This window comes from Salmo salar, chromosome 14 (genome assembly GCF_965601325.2).
Source record: "Salmo salar chromosome 14, fSalSal1, whole genome shotgun sequence".
Lineage (NCBI taxonomy): Eukaryota > Metazoa > Chordata > Actinopteri > Salmoniformes > Salmonidae > Salmo > Salmo salar.
This window is the reverse complement of record NC_138304.1, coordinates 7815322-7829960: the sequence shown is the minus strand read 5'-3', so window position 1 is coordinate 7829960 and position 14639 is coordinate 7815322. Positions and strand designations below refer to the sequence as shown.

Sequence of the window (14639 nt, the reverse complement as noted above, 5' to 3'; positions counted from 1 at the left end):
ACTGTCCGATTTCAAAAAGGCTTTACAACGAAAGCAAAACATTAGATTATGTCAGCAGAGTACCCAGCCAGAAATAATCAGACACCAATTTTTCAAGCTAGCATATAATGTCACATAAACCCAAACCACAGCTAAATGCAGCACTAACCTTTGATGATCTTCATCAGATGACAACCCTAGGACATTATGTTATACAATACATGCATGTTTTGTTCAATCAAGTTCATATTTATATCAAAAACCAGCTTTTTACATTAGCATGTGACGTTCAGCACTAGCATACCCCCCGCAAACTTCCGGTGAATTTACTAAATTACTCACGATAAACGTTCACAAAAAACATAACAATTATTTTAAGAATTATAGATACAGAACTCCTCTATGCACTCGCTATGTCCGATTTTAAAATAGCTTTTCGGTGAAAGCACATTTTGCAATATTCTAAGTAGATAGCCCGGCATCACAGGGCTAGCTATTTAGACACCTACCAAGTTTAGCCCTCACCAAAGTCAGATTTACTATAAGAAAAATGTTATTACCTTTGCTGTTCTTCGTCAGAATGCACTCCCAGGACTTCTACTTCAATAACAAATGTTGGTTTGGTTCAAAATAATCCATAGTTATGTTCAAATATCCTCTGTTTTGTTCGTGCGTTCAAGACACTATCCGAATGGTAAAGAAGGGTGACGCATTTCGTGACAAAAAAATCTAAATATTCCATTACCGTACTTCGAAGCATGTCAACCGCTGTTTAAAATCAATTTTTATGCCATTTTTCTCGTAAAAAAGCGATAATATTCCGACCGGGAAAGCGTGTTTAGGTTCAAAGAGAGAGAAAATAAAAACATGGGCTCGACTCGTGCACGCGCCTCAGTCCCATTGTCCTCTGATAGAGCACTTACCAAAAGCGCTAATGTTTTTCAGCCAGTAGCTGGAATTACATCATTCAGCTTTTTCCCGCCTTCTGAGTGCCTATGGGAGCCGTAGGAAGTGTCACATTACAGCAAAGATCCTCAGTTTTCATTAAAGAGAGCCAAGAAGAACAAGAACTTGTCAGACAGATCACTTCCTGTAAGGAATCTTCTCAGGTTTTTGCCTGCCATACGCGTTCTGTTATACTCACAGACACCATTCAAACAGTTTTAGAAACTTTAGGGTGTTTTCTATCCAAAGCCAATAATTATATGCATATTCTAATTTCTGGGCAGTAGTAATAACCAGATTAAATCGGGTACATTTTTTATCCGGCCGTGCAAATACTGCCCCCTACCCTCAACAGGTTAACCGATTTGGATAGAAAACACTCTGATTTTTCTAAAACTGTTTGAATGGTGTCTGTAAGTATAACAAAACTCATATGGCAGGCAAAAACCTGAGAGAAATACAAGCTGGAAATCAGAATTTTGTGGCTGTACTATTTTCGAGTCATTGCTAATAGATCACACAGTGACAAAGGATTCATTTCGCACTTCCTACGGCTTCCACTAGATGTCAACGATCTTTATAAAGTTGTTTGAAGCGTCTATGATGAACAGAGACCGGATGACAAGGAAGAGAAGTTGACGTCCCTGGGATGTCGTCACTTCATTATTGCGCGCACATGCGCGTTCATGTGAGGCGAGACATTTTTCAAAACGTTTTTCAAGACACAGGAGAGGTCGGGTTGAAATATTACTGATGTTTCACGTTAATAATGGCCCTAAAGATTGATGCTAAACAACGTTTGACATGTTTGAACGAACGTAAATAGATTTTTTTTTTTACTTTTCGTCGTGACTTCCCCCCCCCCCCCCCCCCGCCCTACATTTTGAGGAGCCTACTGAATGGGCTAACAACATGGAACAACTTGGAGTTATTTGGACAGAAATTATGAACTTTGTCGAAAGAAACCACATTTGTTGTGGACCTGGGATTCCTGGAAGTGCCTTCTGATGAAGATAATTGCAAAGTGTGATTTCCCAGTGAAGTTATTTTGAAATCTGGCAATGCGGTAGCATTTACGAGATGTTAATCTATAATTCTTTGAATGACAATATTATAATTTACCAATGTTTTCGAATAGTAATTTTGTAAATTGTAACGCTGATCCACCGGAAGCATTTGAGGGGAAAAAAATCTGAATTTCACCGCCACTGTAAAATGCTGTTTTTGGATATAAATATGAACTTGATGGAACAAAAAATGCATGTATTGTATAACATAATGTCCTAGGAGTGTCATCTGATGAAGATTGTCAAAGGTTAGTGCATAATTTTAGCTGGTTTTCTGCTTTTGGTGACGCCTGTCTTTGAATTGACAAAACATTACACACAGCTATTTTCAATGTACTCTCCTAACATAACCTAACTTTATGCTTTCGCCGTAAAGCCTCTTTGAAATCGGACAATGTGGTTGGATTTAGGAGATGTTTATCTTTCAAATGGTGAAAAATAGTTGATTGTTTGAGAAATTGAAATTATTAGATTCTTGCTGTTTTGAATTTTCCGCCATGGTATCTTGTCAATAAATCCCGGTACCGGGATCAGAGCAGGAAGGGGTCCTCAACAGGATAAAGTCCATAATTTATGTCCAAATACCTCCTTTTTGTTCGCGCATTCAGTCCACTACTCCAAATGCAAGAAGCGTGCGATAATTTCACGACGAAAAAAGTCAAAAAAAGTTATATTTATGTTCGTAGAAATATGTCAAACGTTGTATAGCATCAATCTTTAGGATGTTTTTAACATAAATCTTCAGTAATATTCCAACGGGACAATTCCAATGTCTTCAGAAAAGAAAAGGAACACAGCTCACACCCACGTGGGCGCACGCCTCTGAGCTCATGTCATTTCCTCACTCATCAACTTCCAGGCCCTCTTGTTCGCTCCATATTCACAGTAGAAGCGTGAAACAACGTTCTAGAGACTGTTGACATCTAGTGGAAGCCTTAGGAAGTGCAAAATGAACCCTAAGTCACTGTGTACTGGATAGGAATTCACTTGAAAGACTACAAGCCTCAGATTTCCACACTTCCTGGTTGGATTTTTCTCAGGTTTTTGCCTGCCATATGAGTTCTGTTATACTCACAGACATCATTCAAACAGTTTTAGAAACTTCAGATTGTTTTCTATCCAAATCTACATCTGCATATCTTACCTTCTGAGCCTGAGTAGCAGGCAGTTTAATTTGGGCACGCCTTTCATCCGGACGTCAAAATACTGCCCCCTACCCTAGAGAAGTTAAGAGACATTTTCAGATAAAATGGCAAACAATGCTCTTTGTACTGAAGCTGAGCCATTATGCTCATGCCATCTAATCTTCTGGGTATTGCTAATGTCTGCGCAGGCATGCGCATGTTTTTGTGACCTAAGTCTTTTCCTGTCGGATTCCTTGATTGATGTCAATATATTTTTGGTTATCTCAATTGTCAAAAGATGGCACATGGTGTGAAAATAGAATTGAACCTCCCGACCCTGACAAAAACACAGCTGCCTATTTTGGCCATGTTCACCCCACATTTGCTGACACTTGAACATTTATTTGAGAAATAATACTTTATTAATCCATATGAGATGGAAATTCTTCTGATCTTCCCCTTAGAATGAGCTTTTCAGACGGTTGCAATGTAGGCTACAGTTTACTCCGCTTGTCATGAAATGAGAGGTGATTTGAACTTCGTAGGTGAGTGAATAGAATGTACAAGTGGTAAATCGACTGCCAAACAAAATAGATGTATCCTCTGCTCACATCCTTTTCACACAAGCCCACCATATAATACAGAGACATGGCACATCCAGTACCAATCAAAAGTTTGGACACCCCTGCTCATTCCAGGTTTTTTTTTATTTTTACTATTTTATACATTGTGGAATAATAGTGAAAACATCAAAACAATGAAATAACACACATGGAATCATGTAGTAACCAAAAAAGTGAGATTCTTCAAAGTAGTCACCCTTTGCCTTGATGACAGCTTTGCACACTCTTGGCATTCTCTCAACCAGCTTCATGAGGTAGTCACCTGGAATGCATTTCAATTAACAGGTGTGCCTTGTTATAAGTTAATTTGTTGAATTTCTTTCCTCCTTAATGCGTTTGAGCCAATCAGTTGTGTTGTGACAAGGTAGGTATACAGAAAATAGCCCTATTTGGTAAAAGACCAAGTCCATATTATGGTAACAGCTCAAATAACAAAAGAGAAATGACAGTCCATCGTTAAATCAAGTCTCTCGCCTCATCCCTATAGGCTGTCTCATCATTGTCGGTGTTCAGGCCTACCACTGTTGTATCGTCGGCAAACTTAATGATAGTGTTGGTGTCGTGCTTGGCCATGCAGTCATGGGTGAACAGGGAGTACAGGAGGGGACTGAGCACGCACCCCTGAGGGGCAGATGTGTTGTTACATACACTTACCACCTGGGGGCGGCATGTCAGGAAGTCCAGTATCCTGTTGGAGAGGGAGGTGTTTAGTGCCAGGGTTCTTAGCTTAGGTATGAGCTTTGAGGGCACTATGGTGTTGAATAGCATTCTCACATAGGTGTTCCATTTGTCCAGGTGGGAAAGGGCAGTGTGGAGTGCAATAGATATTGCATCATCTGTGGACCTGTTGGGGCGGCGGTATGCAAATTGGAGTGGGTCTAGGGTTTCTTGGATAATGGTGTTGATGTGACCCATGACCAGTCTTTCAAAGCACTTCATGGCTACAGACAGTACACGTCCTGGTAATCCGTCTGGCCCTACGGCCTTGTGAATGTTGACCTGTTTAAAGGTCTTATTCACATGGGTTACAGAGAGCGTGATCACACAGTCATCCGGAACAGCTAATGCTCTCATGCGTGCTTCAGTGTTGCTTGCTTGGAAGCGAGCATAGAAGTTATTTAGTAGGCTCATTACTTTAAGACATGAAGACAGTCAATACGGAACATTTCAAGTACTTTGAAAGTGTCTTCAAGTGCAGTCACAAAAACCATCAAGCGCTATGATGAAACTGGCTCTCATGAGGACCGCCACAGGAACGGAAGACCCAAAGTTACCTCTGCTGCAGAGGATACGTTCATTAGAGTTACCAGCCTCAGAAATTGCAGCTCAAATAAATGCTCCACAGAGTTCAAGTAACAGACACATCTCAACATCAACTGTTCAGAGGAGACTGCGTGAATCAGGCCTTCATGGTCGAATTTCTGCAAAGAAACCACTACTAAAGAACACCAATAATAAGAAGAGACTTGCTTGGGCCAAGAAACACGAGCAATGGACATTAGACTGGTGGAAATCTGTCCTTTTCGAAATCTGTCCTTTGGTCTGATGAGTCCAAATTTGAGATTTTTGGTTCCAACAGCTGAATCCTTTTGAGACGCGTAGTAGGTGAATACATGATCTCTGCATGTGTTCCCACCGTGAAGCATGGAGGAGGTGGTGTGGGGGTGCTTTGCTGGTGACGCTGCCAGTGATTTATTTAGAATTCAAGGCACACTTAACCAGTATGGCTACCACAGCATTCGGCAGCGATACGATATGGGACTATTATTTGTTTTTCAACAGGACAATGACCCAACACACCTCCAGGCTGTGTAAGGGCTATTTAACCAAGCAGGAGAGGGATGGAGGGCTGCATCAGATGACCTGGCCTCCACAATCACCCGACCTCAACCCAATTTGAGATGGTTTGGGGTGAGTTGGACAGCAGAGTGAAGGAAAAGCAGCCAGCAAGTGCTCAGCATTTGTAATCATGTAGTAACTTTTTTTGGTTACTACATGATTCCATATGTGTTGTTTCATAGTTTTGATGTCTTCACTATTATTCTACAATGTAGATTAAGAAAAAACGTTGAATGAGTAACTTTTGACTGGTACTGTAGATCATTGAATATATTTTGCAGGTTTTATATGGCATTAGAAAATATGATAAACCTCCATTCTCTTGAATAGATATTCAGATTTGTCTATTGGCCATACATCCCATTAGCCGATACACAATAAACGTGTGTGCGCTTGTACATTGATAATGTGGACTGTAATGCCAGCAGGTGGCTATTCGCAGAGAAACCTTGGCAATGCAATTTTCCATCCCTCACTCTATTGTTCTCTCACAATTCATCAATGGCATTACCGCGAGCTGCCCTTTCCCCATCAGTAACGTCAATGGCCGCTATCTTTGCTACTGATAACAGAAATGAATGGAATTGCACGTCCTGGAAAGACACTGAAAGCAGGGAAAAAGTGATGGCACAGCGGAGGAGAGTAGAAAAGGGAGTACTGTATGTTTCTCTCCCTCTACATCCCTCCCTCTCTAGCTCAAGCAGCGCCATGGCAACGCAAGAGATGAATGCCGATGCGGACCAAAGGAAAAACTGACACCAAGAAAATGGAGGTCCTTGGATGAGCTATTGAAGGAGAAGAAAAAGGCAGGGGGGGAGAGTGCTTAACCTATGAAAAGGAAAAGGACATATTTAGTGAGGCTTTCTATTACAGGAGGAAAGTGGGATAGACCTAGTACAGCTCCCATCTCACCCCTGAGATTTACAACCCAGTCAGTACATGTGCTGAATGAATATCTGTATTCATTCAGTGATATCCAAAGTGAACTCAGTAATTTGTTATTAGTAAAAACACTATCGCCAAAGAAAATTATTTGTATTAGTTTGCATTTCTTAACTATGCTGTAGTGACTGTTGCACATACTTTCCATTTCACACCAGGGTTATGTGAGCCAAATAGGAAACAATGCCAAAAGAAAACCCATGCACGTCAATGTCTTGCACTATTGCAATAAGCCACTGTAAGTGTTGGCAATGTGGTGAAGACTTCTAGAATCGAGACTATAGAAGTTAATGTTTTCTTGGATGAGACTCCTGAGAAATCTCCAGAGCATTCTGCTCCCCTTGTGGTGGAATGCTGGGCTCAATACTGCCAACCCATTTCCCTCCCCCCTCCCCCCTCTCCCCGGTCCATCACTGGAGCGTGAAGTCAGCGTTATCCGAATGTGAGCTTCCCCTGCTGACTCATTTTTAGAATGTGAACAGAAGGACGAAAACGACATCGAACACATCTGGATCTGACCAAGCACTAACCAGTTGAAATTGTGAAGGAGGGTGGGAGACTGAAGAGAGGGATTGAATTGGAGAGGAAAGCTGGAGGGGAAGAAGAGGTTAATAAAGCAGTATTTCAGAGATGAAGATTTGGACACAGCTATCTTTCTAGCTCCTCTCTCTCTCTCTCTCTCTCTCTCTCTCTCTCTCTCTCTCTCTCTCTCTCTCTCACTCGCACTCTCTGTCTCACTCTCTCTCTCTCTCTCTCTCTATCTCGCCCTCTCTCTCTCTCTATCTCGCCCTCTCTCTCTCTCTATCTCGCCCTCTCTCTCTCTCTATCTCGCCCTCTCTCTCTCTCTATCTCGCTCTCTCTCTATCTCGCTCTCTCTCTCTCTCTCTCTCTCTCTCTCTCTCTCTCTCTCTCTCTCTCTCTCTCTCTCTCTCTCTCTCTCTCTCTCTCTCTCTCTCTCTCTCTCTCTCTCTCTCTCTCTCTCTCTCTCTCTCTCTCTCTCTCTCTCTCTCTCTCTCTCTCTCTCTCTCTCTCTCACACACACACACACACACACACACACACACACACACACACACACACACACACACACACACACACACACACACACACACACACACACACACACACACACACACACACACACACACACAAGCCTTTCTCTCTCTCTCGCCGTCTCCCATCCCCTGCACCAGTCTGACATTCTCTGTGCACCAGGACAGACACTCGTCTCCTCATCAGATGAACATGCTGCTTTCTCTTTCACCACAGGTTAATCCGCCCCAAGAGGGTGATTTGGTTCTCCCGTCACGTCCAGAGCCTGCTTTCTAATTTGGAAGACTGCGCATACTTAAGTGCCCATTAAAGAGCGAGTGAAAGCGAGAAGCAGCCTCTAAGCTCCTCTGGACTCCCTCAGACCCTCTCGTCTGTGGGGTAAAAAGGTGAAGTCCATACGTCCGTCCTATTGCGACCTCGGTCAAGAATCCAACTCTTGCTTTCTCCAGCACCCACCGACGCTGCCTCTGCAGCCTCCGTTGTGTTTGTGAGTGAGAGGGGGAAGAGAGAGGGAGAGGGTAGGGCGGATGACACGAGCTAGAGTGTTGCTGGAGTGAAGCCCCCCCTCCCACCTTCCTCCTGTCCTGTCCTCTCCCCTCCAACCACCACCACCACCCCTAAGCCTGCAACAGCGGTAGCAGCGTCGACACAGCACCTACACGCAGCAGCGGCAGTGGCAGCAAGCAACAGCATGCTCAACTCGGTGTGGTACGCCAAAAAGATGGGCCGCCGCCTCATGGGCACCCTGCGGAGGACCAAGAGGCTACACCAGCGCCTGCTGGTAGGTCCAGCCTCCCTCCGAATGCTTTGCTGGGCTGCGTGAGTCATTTCATACGACGCATTAGGGAGGGAAAACAAAACCAGTGTGTGTGTGTGGTGTACGCTACTCTACCCTACTCTCATGGCATGTTCCGTGTTTCCCAGCTTAGGCCATTTAGTTTGAAAGAAGGTTGAGAACAGCAGCTTATTTCCCTGCGATGTTTATCGCTGACGCTGTATACATTTAGATTGATGTTGTCCTAGGGGGCTCTGTGGGAACGCTTTTGTATGTTAGGGTGTCGTGTAGTACATCCGGTGCCTGTTTGTGTTGTGTTGCTGCTTCGGGCAGCGCGTTGAAATTGAAGTCTCATCTGACTCGGCATAGTAGATACATTGAGGTGTATGTATGCACACTGAGCTTTGATGTGGAAAAAGGACTGAACAATACCTAGTTGAGAGCTAACACTGCGTCATGTGTAATTGGACACATCCTATAGGTGGGTCATTCTCACGAAACTGACATTTGACTCAAAAATTCTGAATTAATTTTTTAGTAAATTTCCTCTTTATCACTGAGATTAGAATCTGTACTGATCTATTTTATAATTATTATAATATTTTGATCATATCATGAATTTTACCACAATTTCCACAATTCTCATTACTGCAACAGTCCAAAAAATGTACTATTCAATTAAAAATATTTTTAACTTTGCTCCCCTAATGAAAAGGACTTAGTTAAACTTAACACTGACATTTATTTATTTATTTTTTAATAATAAAATTAGGATCAAATTTAAATGGAACTTTTTCCCTAATTTGAGCTATTTAGACATTTCGGTATTGAGAAGGCCAAGTGGGGTAAATTGGTTTTTGAAAATAAGAACCTAATTCTGAAGACATAGAAGCGAATAAATTAACCTAACTTGTGCTCATCTAATGACTACTCTAGATGATGCATCATGGGGGATTAAAACTTTACAGGAACTTGAAAAAGTGTTACGTAATGAGACACTATTTTATGTAATAAATATAATATTTTAATCTAAACATCAACTAGTATACCTTTATGATTTATGGACAAACTACAGCAACATATATTGTTTTATTATGTTAGGTTTTTTGAAAGTAAAATAGTATAAAATTTCCCCCAGAATTTAATCCGGACGCATTTCGACAATGAGAATTTGGGGTGAAAATATAAAATTCGGGCAAATGTGAAATGTATTTGAAAGAAGACACTTTGCCTAAAACTAGACATCTTAGTCCTCAGAAATATTTTAGATTTTTGCTGATGCGTCATGAGAATCACCCAGGTGTAAAAACACGGTTTAAGAAAAACCTAGGACTGCTCTTAGTCATGAGAGCAGTCATCACCAGCACTGAAACGCCCTGCCAGAAAAGCCTTGAGTCATGTCAACATGTCGTAGACACAAATCCTATGTTAGAGAAGATTCGGTGGTAGCAGCGTCGAAGGCACAAATGTGATGACTCAGTGGCACCCTTGTAGTTGCGGGAAGCATCCGAGTGCCATAGAAACATATCAACACAATGTTTTGTTGTGCCTAAAGCATCCAAGGTAATGTGATAAGGGCGCAGAGTTAATTTGCAGCTTAACTCTTGACTCCTTTCAGTCACGTTGTCTTTTTACCCCAGAGGGTCAAAATACCCAGCTTACCCAGGAGAGGGGTTGGAGGGTGGAACAGTAGAGGACAAACTGAATTCAGTTCTCATGGTTTTTTTTATATACAGATTTTCATTCCAATGCCTTGGCACCTCCTAGTGGACAGTCATTCATACAATTGCGTCAAGGATGTTTAAATGAAGCATGATGACTAAGAGGCCACCCATAGATTGTAGTGAATTGGTGAAAACCTGCAGTAACACACAGATAGTTGAGGGCTGATGTTGGGAACCCCTGCAGTAGCACATGCCTTTCCCAGCGTTGCCTAGCAACCTCCAGGCTCCTGACACACAGCACTAACCCGCCCTCCCTATTTACTGCATCTAAAACAGGGACCCTGCCCGCCCTAGCCAATATCTCTCTCTCTCACACACACACACACACACACACACACACACACACAGCACATTTCAGAGGTCTGTCATCTGAAAGGTTTTCTGCATAAGCCTCATCTCCATCACTGTTACTTAGTATTTGGATGGACAAATGGAACCTGTTCAAATTCTGAATCTAATTACTGGTCGGGCACATATATCTAATTAATATCAGGCGCCAGTGCAACGCCCAAATTCACCTTTCACTAATTACTCTTTAGAATGGCCATTTCGAAGAACTAGAATTTGGATCTGTACGAGAAGCAATAGAGGCATTTAAAAAAAAAAAGTGATAAGATAATGCATTGCTTTTATGGATTTTGTGTAGCTCATATAAAAGGGGTGGCTCGTCTTGTTCTCCCTTCTGTCAATATTAGTGGATCAAGTACACCATACAAACCAAATCGCATATGTATTGACTCAAACAGTGTATGAACCAATTATTTATATATACACTAGATGACTGACAAGGGGCGCTGTTTTGAAGCCACCACACATCCAACTTGGTACTCCCCCACCATTGTAAAACATTTTGGAAGCTATAGAAATCTATTTATTAATATCTACGTTTACTCTGAGACACATTAATGCATACTTTTACATTGTGTAAGCTAAACATAAAAAGTGAAACAATATATTTAAAGAATACCTTAAAGTATGCTTTTTAGAAAGTTATAATTACAACAACAACAAAAACATAGATACAGTACCAGTCAAAAGTTTGGACACATTGTAGAATAATAGTGAAGACATCACAACTATGAAATAAAATGTATGGACTCATGCAGTGGTGTAAAGTACTTCAGTAAAAATACTTTGAACTACTACTAAAGTAGTTTTTTGGGGGTATCTGTACTTTACTATTTATATTTTTGACCACTTTTACTAAACTACATTCCTTAAAAAAAATATTGTACTTTTTACTCCATACATTTTCCTTGACATCCAAAAGTACTTGTTATATTTTGAATGCTTAGCAGGACAGGAAAATGGGCAAATTCATGCACATCCCTGGTCATCCTTACTGCTTCTGATCTGGCGGACTCACTAAACACACATGCTTCGTTTGTAAATTATGTCTGAATGTTGGAGTGTGCCCGTGGCTTTTCATAAAATTAAATAAACAAGAAATGGTGCCATCTGGTTTGCTTAATATAAGGAATTTGAAATGATTTATACTTTTACTTTTGATACTTAAGTATATTTTAAACCAAATACTTTTATACTTTTACTCAAGGCGAATTTTACTGGGTGTCTTTTTTTACTTTTACTATTAAGGTATCTTTACTTTTACTGAAGTATGATAGTTGGGTACTTTTCCCACCACTGGAATCATGTAGTAACCAAAAAAGTGTTAAACAAATCTAAATATATTTTATTTTTGAGATTCTTCAAATGAGTTAGCCTTTGCCTTGATGACAGCTTTGCACACACTTGGTATTCTCTCAACCAGCTAAATGAGGTAGTCACCTGGAATGAATTTCAATTAACAGGTGTGCCTTGTTAAAAATTCATTTGCAATTTGTGGAATTTCTTTCCTTCTTAGTTTTAGTTTGAGCCAAGGTAGGGGGATATACAGAAGATAGCCCTATTTGGTAAAATACCAAGTCCATAATATGGCAAGAACAGCTCAAATAAACAAAGAGAAATGACAGTCCATCATTACATTAAGACATGAAGGTCATTCAATCCGGAACATTTCAAGAACTTTGAAAGTTTCTTCAAGTGCAGTCGCAAAAACCGTCAAGTGATATGATGAAACTGGCTCTCATGAGGAACGGCACAGGAAAGGAAGACTCAGAGTTACCTCTGCTGCAGAGGATAAGTACATTAGAGTTACCAGCCTCAGAAATTGCAGGCCAAATAAATGGTAGACAGTGTTCAAGTAACAGACACATCTCAACATCAACTGTTCAGAGGAGACTGCATGAATCAGGCCTTCATGGTCGAATTGCTGCAAAGAAATCACCTCTAAAGGACTCCAATAAAAAGAGACTTGCTTGGGCCAAGAAACACGAGCAATGGACATTAGACCGGTGGAAATCTGTCCTTTGGTCTGAAGAGTCCACCTTGAAGCATAGAGGAGGTGTGGGGGTGCTTTGCTGGTGACACTGTTTGTGATTTATTTAAAATTCAAGGCACACTTAACATCATTCCACAGCATTCTGCAGCGATACGCCACCCCATCTGGTTTGCGCTTAGTGGGACTATAATTTGTTTTTCAACAGGACAATGACCCAACACACCTCCAGGCTGTGTAAGGACTATTTGACCAAGTAGGAGAGTGATGGATCAGATGACCTGGCCTCCACAATCATCCTACCTCAACCCAATTGAGATGAGTTCGACCGCAGAGTGAAGGAAAAGGAGCCAACAAGTGTTCAGCATATGTGTGAACTCTTTACTAGTCAACTAGTTTATTTAACAATTCAGTCAAGAACAAATTCTTATTTACAATGACGGCCTACCGGGGAACAGTGGGTTAACTGCCTTTTTCAGGGGTAGAACGACAGATTTTGATCTTGTCAGCTTGGGGATATGATCCAGCAACCTTTCGGTTACTGGCCCAGCGCTCTAACCACTATGCTACCTGACGCCCTGAAGGCAAAGGGTGACTGCTTTGAAGAAACTCAAATATAAAATAAATGTTGATTTGTTTAACACTTTTTTGTTTACGACAGAACATGATTCCATATGTCTTATTTCATAGTTTTGATGTCTTCACTATTATAGTAAAAAATTAAGAAAGGCCCTTGAATGAGTAGGTGGGTCCAAACTTTTGACTCGTACAGTATATGTATTACTTTTTTGTCCTTCAACCATTTAATTGAAATACTCTCTGAGGTTATATACAGTTGAAGTCTAAGGTTTACATACACTTAGGTTGGAATCATTAAAACTCGTTTTTCAACCACTCCACAAATTTCTTGTTAACAAACTATAGTTTTGGCAAGTCGGTTAGAACATCTACATTGTGCATGACACAAGTAATTTTGCTAACAATTGTTTACAGACAGATTATTTCACTTATAATTCACTGTATCACAATTCCAGTGGGTCAGAAGTTTACATACACTAAATTGACTGTACCTTTAAACAGCTTGGAACATTCCCGAAAATTATGTCATGGCTTTAGAAGCTTCTGATAGGCTAATTGACATCATTTGAGTCAATTGGATGTGTACCTGTGGATGTATGTCAAGGCCTACCTTCAAACTCAGTGCCGCTTTGCTTGACATCATAGGAAAATCTAAAGAAATCAGCCAAGACCTCAGAAAAAAATTGCAGACCTCCACAAGTCTGGTTCATCCTTGGGAGCAATTTCCAAATGGCTGAAGGTACCATGTTGATCTGTACAAACAATAGTACGCAAGTATAAACACCATGGGACCACACAGCCGTCATACCGCTCAGGAAGGAGACGCGTTCTGTCTCCTAGAGATGAACGTACTTTGGTGCCGAAAAGTGCAAATCAATCCCAGAACAACAGCAAAGGACCTTGTGAAGATGCTGGAGGAAACATGTACAAAAGTATCTATATCCACAGTAAAACAAGTCCTATATCGACATAACATGAAAGGCCGCTCAGCAAGGATGAAGCCACTGGCTTGCAACTGCACATGGGGACAAAGATCGTACTTTTTGGAGAAATGTCCTCTGGTCTGATGAAACAAAAATATAACTGTTTGGCCATAATGACCATCGTTATGTTTGGAGGAAAAAGGGGTTGGCTTGCAAGCTGAAAAACACCATCCCAACCGTGAAGTACGGGGGTGGCAGTATCATGTTGTGGGGGTGCTTTGCTGCAGGAGGGACTGGTGAACTTCACAAAATGGATGGCATATTGAGGAAAGAAAAGTATGTGGATATATTGAAGCAACATCTCAAGACATCAGTCAGGAAGTTAAAGCTTGGGTGCAAATGGGTCTTCCAAATGGACAATGACCCCAAACATACTTCCAAAGTTGTGGCAAAATGGCTTAAGGACAACAAAGTCAAGGTATTGGAGTGGCCATCACAAAGCCCTGACCTCAACCCTATTGAAAATTTGTTGGCAGAATTGAAATAGCGTGTGCGAGCAAGGAGGCCTATAAACCTGACTCAGTTACACCAGCTCTGTCAGGAGGAATGGGCCAAAATTCACCCAACTTATAGTGGGAAGCTTGTGGAAGGCTACCCGAAACGTTTGACCCAAGTTAAAACATTTAAGGGCAGTGCTACCAAATACTAATTGATTGTATGTAAACTTC

At 41.2% G+C, this 14639-nt stretch overlaps 1 protein-coding gene across 31 annotated transcripts in view; it reads left to right on the top strand.

Annotated features, from left to right (window-relative positions):
* LOC106568684 (discs large homolog 1-like protein) overlaps positions 1–14639 on the top strand; it is a 338585-nt gene that overhangs the window by 139650 nt on the left and 184296 nt on the right. The window contains exon 1 of one of the 31 annotated variants that reach the window (XM_014139241.3): positions 7478–8353. The exons of 29 other annotated variants lie outside the window; for them this stretch is intronic. In XM_014139241.3, the coding sequence (XP_013994716.1) occupies positions 8264–8353 (90 nt within the window). In that variant the 5' untranslated portion in view covers positions 7478–8263. Of the gene's footprint in view, positions 1–7477; positions 8354–14639 lie in introns of those variants that run through there. One more of the 31 variants, XM_082960712.1, reaches the window with a different exon arrangement.